Source organism: Octodon degus, unplaced genomic scaffold (assembly GCF_000260255.1).
Source record: "Octodon degus isolate 3935 unplaced genomic scaffold, OctDeg1.0 scaffold00073, whole genome shotgun sequence".
Classification (NCBI taxonomy): Eukaryota; Metazoa; Chordata; class Mammalia; order Rodentia; family Octodontidae; genus Octodon; species Octodon degus.
In genome coordinates this window covers 2,588,589-2,613,264 of record NW_004524649.1, presented here as the reverse complement: position 1 = coordinate 2,613,264, position 24,676 = coordinate 2,588,589, and the positions used below count along the sequence as shown (strand labels likewise).

General features: G+C 53.8%; 1 protein-coding gene across 1 annotated transcript in view; it reads left to right on the top strand.

Moving 5' to 3' along the window:
* The window catches only part of Syndig1 (synapse differentiation inducing 1), a 95,497-nt gene that overhangs the window by 62,288 nt on the left and 8,533 nt on the right, over nt 1-24,676 (top strand). Inside the window, exon 3 of the mRNA XM_004635574.2 lies at nt 3,371-3,508. Coding sequence (XP_004635631.1) covers nt 3,371-3,508 — 138 coding nt within the window. The remainder of the gene's footprint in view (nt 1-3,370; nt 3,509-24,676) is intronic.

Here is a 24,676-nt window from a genome sequence, read left to right as displayed (position 1 = left end):
GCAGGCTGTCAACCAGGGCTGCACCAGCCTCAGCAGCAGAGGGCAGCAGGGTCCAAAGGATGCAGAGAGAGGCACATGGGGTCTCAACTGTCTCTGACCCTTCCTTTTCTCTTCACTCCCTGGCCCCTCAAGGGCACAAGCAGCTTTCCATCCACCAAGCCCCGCTACAGGCTGCTTCTGTCTGAGAGCCAGTGACATGGGCTACCCACTTGAGCCACAATAAGCCTCTGAGCTGTGGGCATCTCAGTGATGAGAAGAGTCCTGGTGAGCAAGGCCTTTCAGGGAGAGCCCAGGTAGAGGTTGGCGACGGGGCTACAGGCAGCAGATTCGTGAATGTGCCAAGCCGGGTGGAGGGGAGCCACATCAGAAGCTCTGCACAGGCCCCACTGACCCTCCTGCTTTGCTGAGTGTCCTTCAGGTGGCCTTGGCCATGTGCCTACAGCCCACAAGTGCTGACACCTGCAGCATCTGGGTGCTGAGAGTTGCTGAGCCCGAGATCTCACTGTTGGTGAGCTCAACTCTAGGTGATTTAAGTCTCCACGGCTCCCCAGTAAGTGCTGTGTGCTCAGGGTGACCCTGGCCATCACAGCCACCTCTGGGTGGACTCCATGGAGTGAGGTCAGAGTGGTGAGGACAGAGGGAGTCTAGAGCTGCGGTGGGGCCTGGGCCTCAGGATGCAACATGCAGAGCCGGACCTCATATCCTGGCAGGCACAGCATGGTGACTGGTGACACCCTTGGCAAGGTATCTGGCATCATGGTTGTTTAAATACCAGTGAAAAAACCCAGGGGGAGATAGCTGGTGTCCCACCCAGCAGAATAGATGCCAATAGGAGGTCATACAGGCTAGTGCTGCAGGTACAGAGGCCATGCCAATCCCTGCCTGCCCCTCCAGCCCCTCCAAAGGCTCAGCTCAAAGCAGAGCCCTGCCTTGTGGATGCCCTTGGGCAATGAGGGTGATGCAGCACTTGCTGCGTCCATCCTAGCGTAGGTATACCCTGTCCTCAGCCTGTGGTGACCGTGCACACGGCCTCTTAGGTCAGCCCCTACTCTCATCAGAGCTGTAGGTGGAGCACAGAGGAAAAACCAATGCTCCCATCTGCATTGTAGCGCATCTGAGTTTTAATCACCTGTTGTAATCCAATACAATTGATTATTTTGGCACCACACAGCCCCAACGCTGCACTCTCAGCATGTGGCTGCTCTGCAGCTCCAAGCAGGAGAAAAGCCTGGAGCTGTGTCTTTCTTTCTTGGTTTTTAATGTGATGCTCACATTCCCAAGGCTGGGGCCTACATATCCATCCTGTGGGGTGCTCTGGGTAGCTGTCCCAAGCCTGGGCCTTCCAGGCCAAACAGCGGACTACTGTGGCCCTTGAGGTCCATGGAACAGGCCAGCCAAGAAGCAATGTCACAGAGCCCTGGGGCACAGAGTAGGGACACACTGGCTGTGGAGGCAAGGCAGATGTGGTGCAACCAAGCTGTCCTGGTGCAACCAAGCCGTCCTGGTGCCCAGGGCCCAGGGAGGAGCGTTCAGGCCTTGGCTCCATGGCCTGGCAGCCAGGAGCAGGCTGTGTAGGGAGCTGACAGCTCACCAAGACTCTGGCCTCTTGGAACCTTTGTAAAACAGAAAAGGTAACAAAAGCAGCAATCATCTCTAGAGTGGCTGTGAAAATGAGGGGCTCGGGTGCTGATGACACCGTGCAACTAACAGAAACAGGCACAAAGCAAGCACCTGACACTAAGCTATGAACAGGTGCGCACACAGATGGGCCCCGCCAGGCCGGGGTCTCCACCTGTGCTGTCTGTGCCTGCGTGCAGCTCCGGAAGGCCCAGGGTGGCGCTGAAGGTCCCGCATGTGATCTTGGGGCACAGACAAGTTAGTCCCTGCTGGACCTGGAGACCCCAAATCCAGGGCCTCTCTGAAGCACATCCTGGTGGATCTGCCAGCACTGTCTCTGCCGGGCCAGAGAGCTAAAGAGACAGGGTTTGTAAGGGAAGGTTCAGCAGGAGGAGGGCCACTCAGCTTGGCCCTGCACTCCTCCACCCCGTGAGCTGTTACAGCTCCCACATGGGGAGCTCACAGCCTGCACAGCTCCCCGGAATTGTGCATCCCAGAGCGGTTTTGTTTTCCATCCCTGAGGGCCATAATGACAGTAATTGTCATTTCCTGTTGCTGCATCTGAGGCCACATGGGAGACCACGTGCATAGTAGAGGAACGAAGACCTCACAGATGTGGCTCTGGGGACAGAATGCTGAGTTGTCCCCACACATGGACGGGACATTAGCAGACTCATACCTGGGCACAACAAGAGTTGTATCCCCCAGGGGGCATAAGTGGCTGCCTCGCAATGGCCTGAGGCCTCAGCCTCTCCTTCCCTTGTCCCCTCCCTGTGGAGTGGAGTGTCAGACTCAGACTGCAGGTCTGTGGGGCAGCAGCGTGGGCAGGATTGACAGCTCTCATCCCAGGGCACTGAAGTCCCCACTTAGGGTCGAGGGACCCATAGTGAGCACTGTTCCTGCCCTAGACCCATGCTGGGTCCACATGGCATTGGTTCCACACAGCACAGGCTGTCCTCATGGTGACCAGAGGCCACGGCTGACAGACTGTGCATTTAATTTGCAAAGCTAGGAAATAAGCCCATCCCTGTGAACTTTCTGTCTGTGAGTCAGTGGCTGGAGGGCAGCAGGGTGGAGAGGACACAGATCTCTCCACAGCTGAGCGCCGCGCATGTCCTCGGCATCCCCAGGGCCAGGGTCAGCACAGGCATTAGTGCTCCTGGCCTTCCAAGGAGGAGGTGGTTGCGTGTCCTGGGAAATGTCACCTGGTAGGCAGTGACTCTATCCCTGTAGGAAATCAGCAGTGTGATACAGGGAACCCTCAGAGCCATCCCCCCGGGTCTCACACACCAGAGTCCCCAGGAGACAGGGGCTCATGCCCAGGCTGAGCCCTACAAGTGACCGGCCACAGGGAAGCAGAGCCACACCTAAAGGCAGCTTCTTCCAAAGCAGCAGTGGTTCATCAGGATGGAGCCCGAACAATAGTGGATGCCAGGATCTGTCATGGCTCAGATTCAGGCAGTTTGAAGCAAATCAGGGACAGTGATCTTCTGTCCACACCAGCCCCGCTGTGTTCTATAAATCAGTAGGAAGTTACAGTAAAAAACCCTAACCCATGCTGCACAAGGCCCCTGGAAGTCCCTGTCCCAGACCCTATAGGTAATAGCTTTATTCCCACCATCCTAGCCCAGGAGCCCAAAGATTTTTGACACATGAGGCTCTTCCATTTAGAACAAGCCATCGCTCGTCAAAGGCATCTTAGGTCTTCCACCAGGCAGCCCTGTACTAATCTCCCTCTCTCCACTCTCTGCAGAGCGACTACTCCAGTGACACAGAGAGTGAGGACAACTTCCTCATGATGCCACCGCGGGACCACCTGGGGCTCAGCGTCTTCTCCATGCTCTGCTGCTTCTGGCCGCTGGGCATCGCCGCCTTCTACCTGTCCCATGAGGTAAGGCTTCCATCCACCCAGCAGCCAACACACAGTGGCACTGTGGATGCGGTGCTGTGGATGTGGCACAGCCAGTCCAGGCAGTGGTCAGCTCAAGGGACTGGGGGATAGGAGGGGATTGCACCAGGCCAAGCAAGTGGGCCTGGGCACACTGTCCTTCACCTGGACATGCTGTCCTTCAGGGAGGGGTCTGTGTGATGGGGATACAGTTTGCTTGGCAGAGGCCAGAGCCTCTGGGGACCCAACCTTCAGGCCTGGGGCAGAAAGCAAATGCCTGATAGAGATGTCCTAGGGAGGGAGGAGAGAGGTATCCCTGTCCTCAAAGAAAGCTTGTGCATATAAGTGGCCCTGTGGCAGTTGGGTCCCCAACCCAGAGAAAGTAAAGTGCCAGCATAGTTCTATCCTGGGCCAGTGAGCTCTGCCTTCTCCACCACACACTCCCCTGGGTGATCCCAAGGTTGTCCCCCAAGGAGCCTCCACTGATTTCGTCCTCTAGTGAAGGATGAGCCTGCATTCAGGAGCCTGTGTCTCTGTATTCTTATTCCTCAAAGCAGATGTCTTTGCTTGCCAGTGAAGCATGAAATTGCAGCCTCAACTCATCGTCTACCATCATCTCAGCCAGAACAGGGGAGGCAGCCCCACATGGGCACAGGCCTGGGGTCCCTGTGGATGCAGGTGCAGGGGAAAACAGCCCCAGGTGCTTGCTCATGGGTCCCTCTGCTCTGAGGGCTCTGGGGCTGAAGCTAAAGCCGGTCAGCACTAGTAGGTTCTCCTGCAGGCTGCAAATTCATGTCCTAGCTGGCATAGCAGTTTTCTCATTGGCTTCTGTGCAGGTGGCCGTGGCTAGATGGGCGGAGAAGCCTTAAACCATTTCTTTCCCACTGCACATCTTGGATGATGCCTGGCCACTTTCCTGGCAGTCCCAGGAGGAGCCAGGAGCCAGAATGGCTGTGGCCGTGCTGAGGGCAGCACTTTATTAGAGACAGGCAAGAGGAGAATGGCTCCTGGTGTGGCAAGGGACTCTGTTTTCCAGGCCCCACAGCAGCCTCGTTAGTCTGTCTGGGCTCCTCTTTGTGAATGTGTACCATGATGGAGGCCACAAGTCCTTCTCCATGGTGGATGAGTGGATGGTGGATGGGTGGATGTGTGGATGAGTGAATGGTGGATAGGTAGATGGTGGATGGATGGATGGATGGATGGATGGATGGATGGGTGGTAGATGGGTGGATGGGGGTTGGGGGATGGGTGGATGAGTGGATGGACAGATGGCTGAGTGGTTGGGTGATGGACAGGTGGATGGCAGATTAAAAGAATGAGTGGTTGGGGTTGACAAGATAACTCAGCAGACTAAGCACCTGCTTAGGCAAGTGCAGGAACCAAGATTTGATCACCAGCACCACATGCTACACCAGCCCCACCCCTGGGCACACTAAGCTAGCCACTGAGACCAGGTATGGTGACACAAGCCTATAATCCCAGTGCTGGGGAAGCTAAAAACAGTAGGATCACTATGAGTCCCAGCTGTGTAGTGAGACCCTGTACTAAATACATTTTTAAAAATACAATAAGTGTTTGGGTACCTAAATAGATGAATGGTGGAGGGGTGAGTAAGCGGATGGGTAGACAAGTGGCTGTGTAAATGGATGGAGGAATGGGAGGGTGGATGCATGAGTGATTAGATGGGTGGGTGGATGGGTGGATGATAATTGAGTAGAAGGGTCAATTGTGTATGGGTAGATGGGTGGGTGGATGGATAGATTCTCATGGTGAGCTGAACCTCAAATAAGCAGGAACAGTTTCATGCCAAAGGGGAGGTCAAGTCCCTGGAGAGATGTTCCTGCTCCCAGCCTGGCCCAAGCATGGCCACGGACTTTCCCATAACTGAATGGTGGCAGCTACGGTACCCACACCTCCCTCCTATACCCAGTCCCCAGTTGTCTACAAGTGTGAGGATAGGCATACGAACTTGCTAGATTTGGATTTCCAAACTCAGGAGCACGGCGGATATTTCTATTTTGGTTTCCACGAGGAGAGGTGCTGCTTGTCCGGGAGGTGGCCGTGGGCTCCGTGCACACTGGCAGATGCTGAATGGGGAGGGTTGAAGAGGCTGCACCCTGGCCACTGCCCTCTGTGGTCTCTGCTGCCCCGTGTGTCCTCTCTTGGCTGATGCCACGCTCTTAAGAGCCAGGTACACAGTGGACAGCACCTTTGTCCTGAAGATCGCAATTACAACAGAACGAGGGCTGCTGTGGCAAGGCTGGTGCTCGGGTTCTCTTTCTTGGGAGGTGATTTCATTCTCAGCATGGTACAGCCTCAGAGACTGTGTCTGATGACTCATGACATTGTTCCTGCGGTGGTCAAGGGGACTTTCATTATTTGTGAAGCAGCAAAAGCAAAGCACCTCTTGCAGGCTTCTGAGCTCACTTTTCAGGGGTGAACCTCAGGACACTGCGTGTTTCGGAGGGGCGGTCTGCATGACAGGAAGGGGATGACAGCTCCCCAGGACCCCAGTCGCCCTCTACTGTGCTAGAGAACAGATTCCCTCCCTGCACACAACACAGGAAGGCCGCATTTCATAAGGAACTCATCTCCCCTCTAGGTCTGCAGCGGGGCTGGGCCATGGGTCCCTGCTTGAACCCGCAGCCCACATGCAGATGCAGGAGCCCAGCCACCCAGCAGGGGCAGCACCCCAAGACTGAGTGGCAGGAAGCCAGCAGACACAACAGAAAATCAGCCAAATTCAATCAGCACTGCCCATTCTGAGCCAGGCAGGAGGGAGAGTTGGCACTCCCTCCCAGGCCTCTTTTAGTCCCTGGGGCACAAATTGTAGGGCCCAGAGGAGGTAACAACCGGAGTGCCTGCCTGGCCATGAGACCACCTGCTATCCCTAGGAACCTTTCACTGCCCAGAGTGATGTTGGGATTTTCCTTTCATCACAGCTGCCCACTGGGTGCTATGCTACATCTGCCCTTTGTCAAAACACCAATGGGTAAGAAACAGGTACAGCCCTTCCAGAGAACAGAGCAAGCCCGCACGGCAGCTTGGTTAGACCAGCAGTGATGGGAATTGGGAAGGCCTGGGTGTTTGGGTCCTGTCATCTTCAGCAGGCCGTACTTCTGTGCCCATTTCCCAATGCTAACAGGTATGGAGGTCATTCCCATGAATCAGAGGAGTCCCAGGAGGCTTCAGGAGCTACTAGGGTACAGGGACAGTGGCCTGTGGGACCTCTGGACAACCACCTGTAAATGCAGGGAACTGTAGAGCCGCAGACCCCAGGGGCTTTTTCCAGAGGACAGAGCCGCGGCAACACCTGCTTGCTGAGGGTTCAGCTGGTGCTGTTGGGCACTTGCCGCTGCACCCTCCTCTGGGTGCCATGTGGGCCCCTGCACTGTCCCCAGTCCCTTGCAGGGGTCACAGGTTTTCTGTCCCCACCTCTGCCTGTGACAGAGGGCCACAGTGGCATCCCTGGCAGGCCGGTGGCTGGCTGGACCAAGTGGGGTGGAACCAGGCACACACTGCCTGCTGTGACCCCTGAGCCAGGAGTTCTGTGCTCGGGTCTCAGAGAGGGGGGATGGGCATGGAGGCAGCGCCCACCCACGTAGGTACAAACTTGGAGGCTTCCAAGTGACCTGGAGGCAGAAACAGCCCCATCTGCGAGGCAATCGCACTGGCTCATATTTAACCTGCACCATGAGCCTGCGAGGGGAGAAACTGTGACCTCCACATAAATGAGAACAGAGGGGGCAATGCCTGGAAGAGACGGGGGTGTGCAGGGCACAGGAGTGGACACTGACCGTCCAGCTTCAAGACCAAGGCCCAAAGCCTGACTCTGCATTCTGTCCATAGGGACTCAGATGGAAGTGAACAAATGTAGGATCACAGCCCACCTCCCGAATCCACATCCACACAGCCTGCATGGGGTGTGGCAGCCTAGGAAGAGGGCTGTGAGCTGGACTGTGGGGTTCACCTGCTGCTGGGTCTCCAGGGACAGCAGCTGGACGCCCCAGGCTCAGGCCTGGGATGACACCCAGGAGATATGTATGGAGTTGTCCGGCAGAGTCCTCTGCATTAAGACGTTTATTATGTCATTATTTCATTTCATTTCATAAAATGTTTCTTTTTTTATTAACGGTCACATTATAATGATAATTAAATGAGGAAAGGGTTTTCAGAGCCAGATGATGAACTTTATGAATAGCACCAGCAACGGAAACTGGAGGATGGAGCCAATGACCATGGCCTGGAGCTCTGGTCACCATCTTGTGCTTGCCGCCACCTGTGCCACCACCCTGTATCCTGCTGGTGCTCAGCGGTGAAAAGAGCCGATGTCCCAGTGAGGAGACACAGAAGTTAGACAGAACAGGAGCGGAGGGGGTGCTGGAAGGCCTGGTCCAGGGAGACAGCCACAAGTGGTGTGCGGAATACAGGGCTGGACGGTGGATTTTGCGGAAAGACCTGCTAAAAGGGACATCACAGGGCCAGGATGGGAACATCTACTGGGAGGTGCCACAGGCTTGGTGCAGGACAGGGAGAGAAGCCTACAGGAGGACATTCGCAGCAGCGAGGACCCCACTTGTGAGTGCCCGGCTCCACAGCGTCTGACCCAGAGCACCCTAGGATCTGGATGGTTTGCCACATTTTCCAGGTTTTAATACAGAAAGAATAAGCTGGTCTGCCCTTGGAAAAGCATGAGGTCAAAGAGATAATTTGAAAATAGGGCACAGAAAGCAGCTGGGGACTTCCGCTCATTGCCCAGATTGCTGGCCTCCCATAGGGGGACGAACTGATTTGCTGGGTTTCTTGACGTGTTTATCATACAACGTGTCCTGCTCCAGCATGCAGTTGAGAAGCAGCCCAGCAGGACCCGGCGGACAGCTAACCAGCAGCCACTTGCATGAGAAGCAGTGGGAGACTGGAAAGGGCCGCAGGTGCTTCCTGCCTCACCCTCAGGGTGGGGTTCGCTTCTCCAGTTGCCTTCTTCTGTCTTGCGTTTCTTTCTCAAAGGGCCACAGTTGTAAGGGAGCATTTCCTTCATTTTTATTCCACCATATCCATTTGCACCTTGTCTTGGAGGTGCTGAGCTGGGTGGGGGCCAGCACCCCAGTCACTGAGCCAGTCCTTGGGTCAAGCTGTGTTGGGACCGAGCCCATCTCGGGCCAGGCTGCAGCTTCTGCCACAGTCCATGGTATGGATATTTGCTCACCTTTGTCCAGAACACAGCCTGTTTGAGCTGCTTATGGGCCCACGGGAGAGGTGCACCCCACAGGGTATCCGTGCCCCTCTCTTCCCCTGGGCTCAGGAGAGGATCCACCTACACCGAGCAGGGCACTACAGTTCAAAGAGCAATGCAGGAGTGGGTGCAGCTCCCTCGGCACCCATGAGACAAGAGCAGTCCCAGCACAGCCAGGGGTGCGGGGTCTATACCAAATGCCCACATCAGTGCGTGGTCATCGTCATCTTTGCATAACGATGGGCTTGGCAGTGTGTACTGGGGGGATCTGTCCACAGCCTTGGATGCATCAGGGTGCCCAGAACAGCTCTGACAATCTGGTGCATCTCTGTGGGCTGCTGACAGGCAGGCCAGGTCTCCAGGCCCTCACAGAAGTGTCTTCAGGTCAGAGCTGGGGCCAATGGAGACCAAAGGAGGAACTTAGGTTCCAGGACACCCTGGAGTGCCCACATGTGGCTCCCAGGCTTCTGCTCATGGTCACTTTTTCTGTTTCTGTTTAATACCAATTTATTTTGGTTTTCTGCTTCTTCCAAGGGATTTTTTTTTTCTGAGATAGGGTCTCACTACATAGTGCAGACTGGCCTTGAACTTGCTTGTGTAGCCCAAGCTAGCCTCAAACTCATGGCATTCCTGCCAGGCTCCTTTTTGGCTATTTTTCAGTTACTCCTATTTATTCTTCCAACAAAGGGTCCCTTTTGAGTCACTAGGTGCACCCTTCGTGTTGTAGTCAGTGTTTGCAAGGCAAGTAGATTTAATGCAGAAACAAAGATTTACAAGATCAGCTGACAAAATCCACCCACAGAGTCAAACAGAGAAGAGTGTGACAGATCCATCTGCATGCTAGAGACCTGAAGAGGCCCTCAGAGCATCTGCAGCCTGCAGCAGTGTCTTGCATAAATCTGCACTGGAGGCCAAGGAATCTGCCCTGGACAACTGAAGGGTCTGCACAGGAAGCCCAGGGGCCAGCGCTGGAGGGTAGAGGCAGCCTACCTCTAAGTAAGATAAAGGGGAGAGGGGAGAGTCTGCGGAGACAGCTGCCGGAAGACAGTGCTGGGAGCAGAAGAACCTGCGAGAACCCGAATACAATGCTCCATACTCAAGGCCAAGACGAGGCTCCTCCCCTCCGCCCCTCCGTGCAAGGACAGAACCCACCCTCGGCTGGGCACTGGGGTTCAGCCCAAAAGAACAGCCCAAGCTTCCCTGAAAAAAAAAAAAAAAAAAACCGGCCAGACAAGAATCAGCAGCAATAAGACTCTTTCAAAGCAGCACGAAATCCTTCTCCTTCATGCCGTCTTCCCTTCTCCCATGCCCAGAACCACAATGACTCAATTCAGCGAGGTGCCCCTACCCGGCTGGCAGTCAGTCAGCGAGCAGCCGCACATGTGACTTCATCCCAGGGAGCTCCTGGGAGTGAAATTCTGGCCGAGTTCCCTCTGCAGCACCCCAGCTTCTGCCAGGCCCACCTGTGGAATGCCACAGCGCTGGCTTCACTAGGATTTATGTGACTTCTCTTTCGGTTCTGCTACAACTATTTTTTTTTTCTTCCTGTTCCAATTACCTGCAAGATTTGCAAGCAACACCTTTGTCTCTCAAACAGGAGCAGAGGTATTGTATGTTCTTGGCCTGGTAATTACAGCACTGGGGGCCTGCTTTTCCTGTGTGTCCCATTTTCATGGTCCATTTTCCTAGACCCTGACAGCAGGCTGGGCACTCACAGAGCGGTACTCCCAGAGCATCTGGGGGGTTAGAGGGGAACAGGGTTATGCGTCCTCCTCACCCAGTTCCTTCTGGGCTTTCCCAGGATATGGGGTCAGTTTGAAGTCACCTTTGTCCATGCACCATGGTAGTGCAGGGGTGCTGCAGTTGAGGAGCATGCTGTGCCTCAGTTTCCCTATGTCCTCCTGCTGTGGCCCTCTGGCCCTGCATAGGGGCTACTTTCACCATATTTCCCTCTTCAGAGGGCTCCAAGCTCCAGCCCAGATCCCCACTACCCGACAAAGTAGATAAAGCCCCGCCCTCCTGAGCACCCCAGCAGGTTAGCTGACATCCCAGTCACGGGCCTGTTCAGCACTCCAGAATCTTGTTCCATCCCTGGTCTTGGGCTGATCTCAGTCTCTCATCTTTTGTCTCTGCTGTGCTCGCTAAACTGCTCTTTAACATCTCTGCCAGGCTTCCTAGTCTGGCATTACCAAGAGGGGGATTTGCATTTCTCTGTCCCTAGCTGTGTGGACTGGAAACAGATCCCCTTTACAATGACAACACTTTCAGTTTAGGATGTTAAGTCTTGCTAGAGGGATTTAGAGTCACTACCACTGGAACTCCTGTTCTCTCCAGCACTAATTGGAGCCTGCGCTGCGTGAGTGCTCTGTTGTGGGTTCGTAATCAATATAGGAATCCAAGTAGCCAATTAAAAGGGGCTGGGGAGATGGCTTAGTGGAATAAGCACTTCCCTGGCAAGCGCAGGGGCCTGAGTTCAATCCCTGGTTCCACCAAAAAAAAAAAACCAAGTAGCCAATTAAAATTTGAAGGTGTTTCTTTAGCTGAGCTCAGTGACCAGCAGTACAGACCCCTGTTTCAGAGTCTTAAGTGAATGGTGCAAACCAAAGAACATGAAGAGTATATAAAGAAAATATGTAACACATCCTACTTGTCAAACAATTTTTTTTTCTTGCTATACATCTGGCTACTTTTCTTCCTGTTATTGCTTAGGGTCAGCGCTTTCTCAGGCTATATTTCCTCCATATGGTTACTTGTTTCACAGTAGGCCTGTTTTTACAACTCTGGGGTCAGCTAAAGTTTATCATGGCCATACTTATGCTAAGAGTCTGGGAGCTATGATCAGGTGGGAACCATGCTGCACAGCTAGGAAGGAACAGGAAAGGAGACAGGACCAGTGCCCCTCCTGCTGACGTCAGGAAGAAACACCGTGGCTGCATAGCATTAAGAGTCACCCACAAAGTACCTGCCACCTGTGCCTGGAGCAGAGATGGGTGCACCCAAACAGTCTTCTGCAAGGATGAACCAAGTGACTTCCAGCGTAGGCCCTAAGAATAGCTGCAGGTGGCCATGGCTCAGATCCATCAGGCCCCAGGTGATCTGGGGGCAGGGCTCAAGCAGGACTGTGGACAATCTGCACAGACGCCAGCCCTGCCCAGGAACAGGCTGCTCACAGGGCATGAGTTCCTGGCCCTGCTGGCTCCATCCTGCATCACAGACTGAAATAATAAAGACAGAGGTGACCTGAGCGGGAACTACCCAGGGAGGCAAGAAGTCAAGCAGATTCAGACTTTACGTGGCAAATGGGAGAAGACTGGCCCAGAAGTGGGGAGGTGGGAAAGGGCAGAGGTCCCAGAAGATAGCCTGCAGCTGTCATCAGCAGGGGAGCATGGCAGATGCCAAGCATGGGCATACTGCACGTGGGCATTGGGAGCAGCGGCAGGAAGCGGCATGTGTCACAGCATCCCTGAACTGCCCTTTGCTCGGGCTGGAACACACTTCCCAGGGAGAACAGAACAGACAGCTTTGTGAAACACTGTGGGGTCACCGTGTCTGCCTGCTGCCCACCCTGGAGCCCACCCTGGGGCTCACTGCAGGTGAATAGACAGAGGCCCAGCTGGAGAACATTGTGAGGGGACCACCTGGGAGCAAGGGCCATTTGGGGACAAGATGGAGAGGGGGGTACCTGAGAACAGATCACTTCCAACCCCCTCCCCCTTGACATGACCTTTGCCCTGGGACCTCTTCCCCAAACATCTGATCTGGATGTTCTGGGTGTTCATCTTTCCAACCATTTCTCCCACCAAACCCCAGAATTTTCATATTTGACTCCCTAAGCCTAGTTATGGAGACTTTTGAGATTTTCATTATGTTTTCCCCAAAATTGTATGCATAAGACATGCTATCATGAAACAGTGAGACCCTGTGTGTTCTGCAGCTGATGGCCATGTCCATAGCTGTCAAGTCTCAGGGGTAGCGTCCTACATGCACCACCCTCTCCTTCTTTTCTCCTCAAGTACATATTCTCAAGTGTCCCCAGATTGATGGGAAACTGACTCCCACCCTCAGTGGCCCCTGTAGGTGCAAGCTGATGCAGACTTAGCAGCTCTCTTCATGAGGAGCCCGCGAGCAGGTGAAGGGGGCTGCGACATGTGAGCCTGCTGAGGTCAGGGACCAGGGGTAGGGACAGTGCCCCAGCCTGAGGAGTGGAGGGACAGATGTGAGGCCACCTAGGGAGGGATGGGAACACTCTGTGGCCCAAGACGGTGACCAGTACATGGAGTCTTGGTGAAGGAAGGATCCGGCTTCAGGAGCCCAGCCAGGTCAGGAACCACATTGGCTTTATAGACCAATCAGTTAGAAAACATCACCGGGGGACAGGATGACCCCATGCACTGCATCACGTGGGCAGATTTGAACTTATGTCAGGCTGGGGTGCAGCAGCCACTTGGGGCTCACCAAGTCTCCAAAGTCACCAGGAGATCTCTGTCTCTGTCTTTGTATCTGTCTCTGTGTCTGTCTGTCTGTCTGTCTGTCTCTCTCTCTCTCTCTCTCTCTCTCTCTCTCTCTCTCTCTCATTATCTCATTCTCTTCCTCTTTATATGCACATTTAATATGCTGATTGTAGCATCCAAGAGCTGCTTTGCAGCTTCTGGATATGCACAATACCTCATAAATATTAATGATCTGGAGCAGCCAAGGCAAATCAAATTTTTGACCTTTTTTCTTCCCTTTGGAATCCATGCTGCAGTTCAGTCCCTGATTGTAACTTGTTCGGGTGAATAAATGAACAAATACATCATGTCTGGGGTTTTTTTTTCCCCCCTGAGACATTTCAGAGGGACTTTTTTTTTTTAGTTCCAGATGAGGCACTGTCTCAATAATTAGTGTCTTGGTCTTGCGGTCATGTGGCTGTAGCAAAGAAAGCACTCGCGTTGATTGTGCAAGGGCAGCTTTGGGGCACTCCCCACACGTTGGGAATTGGGGTTGACATTGCGTTGTACTGAGCTGCACACGCTTCCTCTGGGCTTGTGGGATCCTCTGAGGGACGTTTCCCGTGTGTGGTCCTGTTCTGTACAATTAGTGGCTGAAGCGGCAGGGGTGCAGTAAGGTTCCTGCCTTAGTCACTTTCATCGTCACTGAGACTGATATCGCCCACCACAACCCTTAGAGGAAAGGTTTGGTGTTTTTTTTGTTTCTTTATTTTTTGTTTTTTATGTATTTAGTACAGGGTCTACAGGGTCTTGTTACACAGATCTACTCTTAATGATTCTCCTGTTTTCAGCCTCCCAAGAGCTGGGATTACAGGCAGGTGCCACCAAGCCCAGTCTCAGTCACAATCTCAGTGCACCCCAGGGGCGGGGCCAGCACGGCACACTGGGGGATCAAGCCCCCAAAGGTTTGTTTTGTCTCACATTATTTAGAGGGTTCAGTCCATGGCCAGCTGGCTCCAAGGTGAGATGTCATGGTGGAAGAGTCAGGACATGGACCACTGCTCACACCTTGGTGACCACGAAGTATGTGACCCTTGCAGGTCCCATCTCAGTGACCCACCTATGCCAACAGGCCCTGCCTCCTAAGAGTGCACTCCGCCCCGAGTCCATCCGTCAGCTGATCTGCTGATGAATGTGGCACCACCATGACCCAGTCACCTCCCAACAGTCTCACCTCAGCACAGAAGCTGTTGGGTCATTGCTGAAGCCAGCCACAGCACCTCTGAAAGCAGAGCTGCCCACCTGGCTCACCTGCATCTCTGAAGACTGAGGCCTTCTGAACACCCGGCACCAGAGAGCAAGGGACAGGGATGACATGTGACCCCTGTGACCCCTGTGACCCCAGACTCACCCAGGAGCAAGCAGCACTGTGGCCTCATGAGGGTCTTTCTCAATCCTACAAAGCTGACCGGTCAGAATTGATGACCACAGCTGCTGACCTGGCAATGTTTCTCAGACCTCAAAACCCACCCCAACCATGTAGAAGCCATGTGAGACTTAGGCCACATAATCCTCTCGATGAGATCGAGAGTACTTCTCCACCCACCACAGGTCACTTTGAGGTGACCAGGCATACTCACCAGGCACCGCAGTGCCAACACTGCCGGGGCGGCCCACAGGAAGGGAGGGATTCATGCAGGAAGGACACCAGGTGCTCCCGTGTGTTCACCATGAGGACAAGACAGGCATCCCAAGTCACACAGCTACAGCCCTGGTGGCAGAGGACAGCATTCTGCCATATGTGAGGCCACAGCCTGTAAAGAGCCAGGGACACAGGGGCAGCAGGCCGAGTGTGGCTGGGGGGCCCCACCTTCACCTGCTGTACCCTAGAAGTAGAGCTGGGTCAGAGCCTCCTGCACAATATCCAGTTCCCCCCACCCCTGGGTGGGTGTGCCACCCTCAAACCTCACTGCGATACCAGCACATCGCCCACCCAATAGGAAGAAAGAAGGGAAAGAAAAAGGGAACACATTTTTAAAAGCTGAGGTCAGATGATCTCTAAGATGGCAGCATCCCGGGCCCCTTCGGTGGAGGACAGTTCCTCACAGCTAGATGCACTGGTACCAACACACAGCTCCTGGGGTGGTGACAGAGCAGTCACGGGGGTGGTGCATCACTGAGGCACAGGGGACACAGGCTGATGTCTCTGCTGTGTAACTCCCAAGGGTGAAAGGCGCTCAGGTCCCAAAATCTTTCCAGGATCCCTCCTTCCTGCCTCCTGTGAGAGTTCTGTGAATCCCAGACACAGAGCAGAGCAAATGTCGGGTTCAGAGCCCTGAAGCCCTGCATGTGGGTGGGATGGGGGAGCTCCATCGCTCTGCCCAGTGTCAGTTCCTCACTTTGCCTGGACACAGGGCACTTCTAACCTGCAGGTCGGCTTAGTAGGGACTTCAGGCACCACCCTGGGTACATCTGCTCCCAGCCACTAGGCCCTGGATGGCTCACTCAGCCTCCGTGGCCTCCTGGGTACAATTTGAGAAGACAAGGATGAAGTCTGGGGCTCACAGAGCTGTTGCGTGCATGGGCAGAAGGGGACAGGCTCTGGCCACAAGAGAGACAGCACCATCTGGCACCCTGGTCCTCTGTCACAGGAAGCACATGGTCAGCTTCCTGTGATTCAGGCCTGCCAATAGCCCCAGGAGAGGACCCTGTCTTAGTACTGATCCAACCTCAGGCCTCCAGCTATACCCCATGCCCAGTGTGCCCACGCTGCAGTTGCCAAAGCCACAGATGACACCCTTCACCCTGGTGCCTGGTCCTGCCCCAGAAACTCCTGTTCAGACCACAGAACCCACTCTGTGTCAGTCCCTCATCCCCTCCAGCTGGAGGGTCTGCTGCACCCCACAGTCCAGCTTACAAGAGAAAGGACTTAGAGCTTTCCAGCTTAAGTCCGTCCCCAAAGGACAACAAGTGAATGCTGTCGAGTGGGATTGGAAGGAGAGGGAATGAGGAGTCGGACAGCTGGGGTAGTTTGGATGGAAAGGCCCAGCCTCCGGGAGCCCAGTGCAGGTTCTCTGAGCTCTCAGGGCCACAGGGGGAGACCCATAAGCCATCAGCAAGCACCATGTGCAACTCAGTAAAGGGACAGAACAACTACACACATTCTTAGCTCGTTGAATGACTGCTGGTCAGTGTAGAGCAAGACAGCAACACAGGGATGGGAGGGCTTTTCCCACAGTGCATGCTCTGATTGGCTGAAAACAAAGAGAATCCAAGGGGACTAATTCAAATCTCGGGACTCAAGATTCTTGAGCAATCATAGTGATTGTACTCAGATCCTAGGGACCAAGACGGGGAGAGTGGAATTAGAGGACACCAGAAAGAGAGTGGGTCCTTCAGACCAGCCAGCTCCTTCAGATCTTGTCAAGGTATAAATATTTTCCTTCCTTTCTTTCTTTTTTCTTTCTTTCTTTCTTTCATTCTTACATTTGCTCATGTAATAAATAACTAAAGGGCTAACCTATACAGGCGCCTTCGGAGAGTAGTTCTGCTTCCCATGTTTACATGCTCAGCATATATTTACGATATTACTGCATAAAATAAGTGAATGTAGTCCGCAAGGGGAGAAGGAAGAGGAGCGAGTGTGACAGTATCTTGTCTGGACGGGTGGGGAAGGTTCCTGCAGATCTGACCGCCAGATACCCTGCCTCTCACTGTTGCTTGTGAGCACTCTGCTGTCTCTCAGTTAACTAGACTGTGTCTAGGGGGCTTCCGGTGGCTGACTTCAATCAGCAAATGCTGAGAGTTGAAATTACTCCTGTGAGTAAAAGTCACAAAGACACAGCATAGTCAGTCCACTCGGCTTTTCCCCAGTCCTGCCTCTCCAGGCACTGCTGTGTCATAGCTCCTGCCCCTAGAAACCCAACAGAAGTGATCAGGGCAAAAGACAGAGACGGAGGTCAGGGATGCTGCTGTCAGTCTAGGTGAGGTGTGGGTGTGGCCCAGGTCCTCCTCCTGGTCCTCTCTGGGTCAGTCCTGCCTGCCCGCACCTGGCTCCTGACCTCACCTGAGTGTCACATCCCTCTATGGGGATAACTGAGGCCCCTATGCTACACCCACTCTGAGGGCACTCGGGTCCTCAGTTTATCCTACATGGCCATCCCTAAAACAGGTGTCCACACAGGCCAGCATAGTCTTCTGTCCCTGAAGCAGTACTTGTTCCTCTGCTCAGTGGCTTCAGGGCCCCCTTCTCTGGAACAAAGTCCTCGTCCCCTCCCCAGGGTCCAGTGGTCACTTAAAAGAAGGCTTGGCTGGCTGAGCACAGGCAACAGACCCTGGGTTTGCTGTGACGGTGACTCCAGTAGAAAACACAATGCCTTCCAGATTTTTACAGTGACCCATGAATTGCAAAGTTCATTGCCACAGGTGCCACCTTGTGCAGAGCACAACAGCCGTGTACCAGGACACCCCAGTCAGGGCTTCCGTTCTTCTGGCCCAAGCCTCCATGTGAGTTTTGCACACTGGATCTCACAGCTCTGGGCTGGGGTGTTTGCTCTGTGGCAGAGCCTCGCTAAGCATACAAGGCCCTGGGTCCATAAACAAACTCAAGATGCTGCTGAGTGGCAGGCAAGGCACGCAGAGCAGTGTGACGCAGCCACCACTGTCACCTCCTCCCCACCCTCTAGCCCATCTTCACTCCACCAGGGCCTCTCCTGCTCCCCTCCCCAGCTCCAGGGGAAACAAAGCCCCCACCTGGCACATGGCCGAGGGCAGATACGACTTTGCTGGCTTTCCCATCTCTGTGCTCAGGCACCGAGGGACCCCAGCTTCTGGGCTGGGCAGGAGCTGCAGAGTTGGGCTGATGTAAGGCCAACAGCAGCCTCCCAGGGAGAATGTGCAAGGTCTACATGTGGAGCCAGAAAAAACCCTGTGCAGAGCCAAGTGTGGGGTTTTGGCCTCACCCCATGGCTGGCCCGCAGCTACAGCTTGAGAGACAGCATCTTTTACTCTGAGATGGACACCTCAGCAGTCTTAGCCATGCGCTTACTGTGTGCCCACCAGGCACTGGGGACACAGCAGGACCCTGCTCCCATAGGTCATTACCCCAGTGGGGACCATAGCCACAGCCTCAGGGTGCTGCTGGCCTGGAACACAGCTGCTGGAGAGAACACCCCTCACCCCCCACCATGCCCCTGCACCGCAGCACCCCACCTGGTCTGCTTAGATCCCAGCATCTGTCCCTTTCTTGGACACAGCTGACAACAGGCTCCCCAGTGTCCAGCACCCTCTAGACACAGCAAGGAGGATGAGCAATAGCCGGGAAAAGCATCCAGCATGGTGGGAGAATTGGGCAGTAGCACATAGACCATTGAGGTCCCTGCACTCTGCCACTGGGCAGACTCCACGCTGAGCTCCACCTCAGTCCTTTTGTTTTATTGAAACAGAGCTTCCTTAAGTCACTAAGTTGCCTGGGCTGGGCTCTAACTTGCCATCTCCTGCCTCAGCCTCCCAGAGGGCTGGGATTACAACCCCAGCCGCCATGCTCAGTGATGCAAGGTGCTTCAGAACTCATGTGTCTCTGCCCTTGTGTTCCCTTCCCTGCTGGAATAGCCCTCCACTGCTGAGGAGGTGAGACCCCAGCTCTTGCCCACCTTCAGGAGTGGAGGACTGGGTTCTTCATCCTGCCCCTACTGCCGGGTGTGAGTCACAGGGGTGGGAACAGGTATGCACCACACCCTCGCAATCATGTGTGGTCTTCATCGTGGTGGCCACAGAGCTCGCTGTCCCAAGCAGCCAGCTCCACAGACTGCTTCCTTGCTGCATCTGCAGCCATGTTCCACAGCAGTGAATGGTGGAACTCAGGGTGTCCAGAAGCAAGGCCTGCAGCGTCCCTGCTGTGAAGACCCTGAGGCCACAGTGTCCAGTCCCCAGGACCATGGGGCTTATCCTGGCTCTCTGCTTTTTGTGGCATCTCTGACACACAGGCTTCTGCCTTGCCTGCCCCTCTGCAACCTGCAAAGCCAGAGCAAAGACCTCCTCACCAGCAGTACCAATACCTTCCAGTTTACCCCATCACAGCGGGAGAGAGAGGTGTACTGTGCCAGTGTCCCACCCGTCGTGCAAACTGCACATACCCTCTGTGTAACAGAGCTAATGGAGTGGTTCACAATTACTGGAGGTTTCAGTCCATACTCGGCTGGCTCCAAGTCAGAGTGGCACATGGCAGAGAGCAGCAGTTCATGGTAATGGAAAACAGCAAAGGACAAAGGGAGGAGCAGCAGCTACAGCAGCTAGCAAACCTCTCTCCCTTCCTTATACTGTATTCAGGCTATCCACGCCAGGGTGGGTGTAGCACTCACACCCAGCATTGGATCATGAGTCAATCACAAACTCTAGAAGCCACCCCATGGTGACATGAGGCTTTGCAGGGACACCTGGACAAAAACCATAGCAGTGTGCACACGTGCAGGGGTCCAGCCCTCACAGAGGGGATCAGGGTAGAGGGAGGATGGAATGAAAAGAAGGAAATCTAAGGTCAGGAGGACTGAAGTGCTGGTCTAATAATTAGATTTATTTGTTTTAAAAGAAAATCTTGATCGTGTGTGCAATATTTGTCTTAGTTAATGCTGAACCTTTTTTGTGGGGGGGGGGGCAGAATAGATGATCTCAGCATCTGCCCAGCGCATCCCAAATTGAAGCAAGAGGACACGATATGAATGAAGGTGTGGAGGGACTTGGGGTTGTCCTTCCCCAGCCATCAAAGACTCAGGGAATGTGGAAGTCACCCCTGACACCGGCGGGGTGAGCTGCCGGCAGGATCTTCTGGTACTTCACGGGGGAAGTGAGCCTGTGTCAGGCTGACCTCATCTTACGGGTCCCAGGATCCTCCAGTCAGGGTGAGAGAAACCCTACCAGGGCTGGACCGCACATCTGTGTGCCTCTTCTTCCCCCAAGGGCAGAGTGGTAACACAGGCCCTCCTGCTGTGCATCTGATAGTCGTTGCTGTGGTGAAGTCCCTTCCCTTTGGGTTTCTGTCATGAAGGAGACCAGAGGGCAGCACATCCCTGTGGGTCATTTATCCACTCTTTGTGTTCCCAGTACTTAGGAAGCAACAATACAAGCATTTTGGAGGTCACCATACCCAACCACAGACCAACTCTGCGGGTGGCAGGCACTGCCTGGAGCACCCAGTGAGGAGCAGAGCAGCAGGTGCAGAGCTCGGCCTCCAGGCAGGAGCACAGGGACTGACTTCCTTTCCAAGGGGCAGCCGCGGTGAAGGGAAAGATAAATTCGGATGGAGCCAAGAAGCCAGGAAACTGCCTCCCGTCTCCCTTCTAGGATTCAAGCACACAGTGTTATCGCTGCAAAATCGTCACGATGGTTTACTCTGCTTCCCGAAAGCTCCTGCATTGGAGACCTTGTCCCCAGGGTCACGTGTTAATGGTGTCAGGAGCTGGATGCCTGGGAGCCAGCTATGCTGGAGGAGGTCGTGGTGGGGCCCCCAAGGCAGCCTCAGTGGCTTCATAAGAGAGTGGAGCTGGCACCCTCACCTTGTCCCACCATGGGACACCTCTGCCACATGAGGTCACAGCCAGGTCTCACTCACAGATACCAGTGTTGCTCTCCAATTTTCCGGATTTGAACCACAGTACCACTTCTTCACTTGTCACCAGGTTCAGGCACTGTGACACTGAGACAGGAAGTGAGTGGAGACACAGGCTGGCCCACTGGCCCCTGTATTCTCCCCTGACAAAAGGAAAGTCTCCCAGATGGTGACCAGGACACGCTGTATGACAGCGCATGGCTCTGTCTAACATTTTGCGCAGAATCAGGGAGAAAGGAGTGGAACCAAGCCTTCCAAGCTCAGCCCCTGTGTGAGGCAATGTGCATCGTTAAGTTCCAGATGAAGAAACTGAGAGCTGAAAATCTAACATGGACCCAAAAGCTCAGCAGCTAGTACAAGTTCAGAGCCGAGCTCTGGGAGACAGGAAGAGGTGGCTCCCATGTCAGGATAACCCTACGCCATTTCCTACCAAGCCCTAGCCACAATCTGTGTCCTCCTTGCTGAGTCCACGTACAGGACAGGAGCTCCCGGGAAGCCTGCTCTCAGTGTTCTGATAAGGCACAGGTTTTGGCTAAAGACAGCCACCTGGTAACAGATGCAAAACAGCCCCAGACCTAGCAGCCTGAAGCAGCCCCATCTGACAACCACAGTTGCTGTGGGCTGGAGGCTGGGGAAGTGTCGTGCAGATGGTCTGTCCCTGGTCTGGGACATCTGGGGCCTCAGCTGAGGAGACTCAAGCCCAGGAAGACTTGAGAGCCAGAGGCTGGGGCACCTGCAGCCATCATCACCCTTTGCTTAGGACCTTGTGCTAGTGACCAGCTGGGGCTCCAGATGGGCCATGTCCATGGGAGCCCCAGGCCATCTGTCCTGGGGCCAGCTGGGTCCTTATAGCAGCCAGCTGCTCTCACGAGCTACTTTCCCTGGAGCCACAGGTGTCACTCTGCTGACTCTGCCTGTCAGGGCAGTGGGGGATAAACAAGGGCATCAGTGCAGGAACATGAGATAAAGAATAGAGGCAGCCTCTGGGGTGAGGATCCCCGAGCCTGCGTGCCCCAGACAGAGGAGAACAGCAAAAGGAAGACTGGACAACTTTCCTTCTGAAATATTTTTCCCAGAAAGAACATGCTCTTTCAGATTAACAAGACTTCTGAGACCTACAGTGCCTCTAGTGTCAGCATGTGTGGCCTTATTCCAGAAAAGGGTACAAAATGCTTTTACCCCAAAACTATGACATCCGTGAACCACTCTGACCAGGCACAGAAGGACAGGGCTGAGCACCTCATGCCACTTCAATCAGCACAGCAGACATGGTACTGGCCAGGTGAGCCCTGGCAGGCAGCTCTGAGTGACCCTCGGGTACGCTGAGGAAGCAGGGGCCTGCCCATGCCAGGGTAGGGGCAGCAGGAATATCACAGCCAAAGTCATCCCGAAGCCCTTGCTCACCCCCAGCTCAGCCACTGGACACCCTGAGAGCAAAAGAGAAGACAGCTGAGAGGAAGTAGGGCGGCGACCTTGCTCACATGGGACGGGGACCAAGAGGTTGCAGGAGGAGGAGGGGCAAGGAGAGTGAACACGGAGACGCACACCGTGCAGCGCACCAACCCCCCACGAGGAGCATGAGCACTGTGCACTGCAAGACGGACTAATAAATAAAAGCCAAGTGCCAGGAGAGCTTATCGGCTCCACCGCAGCCCTTTACGAGAATAGTTTACTGCACAGTAAGCAAGCGCATTGCGCCGCAGAGGCTGGGGCTGGCGGGCTGGCCCCTGGCCATGTGGACTTGGCAGGCTCCCTTGGACAGCATCCATTACACGCGCGCCAGCCCGGGCGTGCTGTGGGGCTGTGTTCCTAAGTTCGCACTCCGCTTGCTGGTGTTTTCCAATATTTCTGTCTCTGGTCCCAGCCACTGGCTGAGCTGCTGGTATCTCCTTCCTTTCCCTCCGTTCACAGCCAAAGCAGTGGTCTTCATCACACTCTTGATGGAGGAACACTGCTCTGGTCTTTAAGATCATCCTCTACAGGAGTGTGCCCCATGGCCACAGCCTACCCCAAGAGTGACTGAGGGTCTGAGGACTTTCCCTCCCCTGCTCTCCTGTCAGGAGCAAACCTCGCTTGGGGCTGGGGCTTCAATTCCTCTCTTTGTAGATAAGTCCACAGGAGCCCTAAAGCCAAGAAGGGAAGTGAAAATAAGGATATTAGAGAAATATGAAGGCTCTGGGACCTAACTACAATAAGTATCAATTATGTTCTGATTCCTCAGCACATTCACATGAACTCTCACAGCCAAAGCTTATTCACCTGACTTACCCTCCTCCTGGTACCAGCTATCTGTCTTCAACAAAATCTTGTCATGTGTTCCAGAAGTCAGGAGAAGGCTGAGGGCACCAGGGAACCAGCAGAACCAGGCTCAACCTTGGCTTAGAAGTTGGAAGCCTTCCACAGACAGGGAAGTGAAGACAACTGTGATGGTGGAAAAGTAGGCACCGTGTGGGAAGCTGGGTGGTGTCAACAGAGAGATAGAAGCTGTAAAAAGAAATGCTAGAAATAAAAACTAACAGGTGGAGTTCACTGCTGCAAACTGGAGTCCTCACAGAAGTAGATGAGAATTGTGTTGTGGGGCTCACAGGGCGACTTAACACAACTGAGTAAAGAATCAATGACCTTGGAAATGGTTAAGGGAGATGACCCACACAAATGGGGAGAAAAGGCTGGAGGAGAAAGCAACAGGATGCAAAGCCCAAGACCAGTGGGGCTGTAGGAGGAGATGCAAGTGTGACCGGCACCACTGGAGGAGAACTGCTTAGAGACCTCACTGCAAGGTTCCAGGCGCTGAACATGGTGCTGAGAAGGAGAGAGAGTGCCAAGAAGAACACACCAAACAGCAACCAGGGCCAACCTAGGAGGATCCCAGTGAAACTGTGCAAAATCAAAAGCAGAAAGAAATCTAGAAGGCGGGTATCTCCAAAAGACATCTGACCTGCAGGAGCTGAGGATTAAGATGACAGGAGTCATCCTCTCAGAAACCTAAGGATGCTACAGGGTATCCTACATGCTACAGGCTTGCCCTGTAGCATCCTTAGCCAAGCAAAGCTGCCAGCTGCAAGCTGCTCATGGAGAAGAGACCTTTGAAGGCTGAGGATGCACTGTCTCACACAGACAGCTGAGGGAACCCATTGCTGACAGAGCTGGGTCTAGAAGAAATATTACAGCAACTCTTCAGGCAGGAGAATGACACAAGGCCTGATCAACAACTATGACAAATGTTCATATTTTAAAATTATGACAACGAAAGACTTTGTCTTAAGTCCCCTCAAAATCATCTCCTTTGGTTCCAACACACTTATCCCATTGTTCTAGAACTTTCTGAAGCAGTTGAAGAAGACTTCTTTTGTGGTTATCTTAATTGCCTGAATGGCTTCAAAATATTTATTATAAATTCTATCAAATAAAACATGACACTGTCCCCTCATCCACCTTCTTCTCCAGACCTGACACAAAGGGATTTCTAGCTGCTTCCAAAATCAAAGTAGGGGTCAGGGAGATAGCTCAGTAGAATACGTGCTTGCCTAGCAAGCACAAAGGCCTGAGTTCAATCCCCAGTTACACACACACACACACACACACACACACAAAGTCAAAGTAAACAGGAAGGCAGCCACAGCAAGTAAAGACACTCACAAAAGAGGACTCTTGAGCTGCTTCAGACAGTGGCAGAAAGGATGCAGTAACTGTGTTTGAAGTGAGGAGAGTAATGGTAGCATATCATTTACCATAATCTTTTTAATTCAAAAATATTAAACATATTTGTATCACACTTCGAATATGTAGAAACTTGGATCTAACATAAAGAAAGGAGAGAGCTGGGATATATCTCAGTGGAACAGACTGCCTAGCAAGCAGAACTAGAGAGAGAGAGAGAGAGAGAGAGAGAGAGAGAGAGAGAG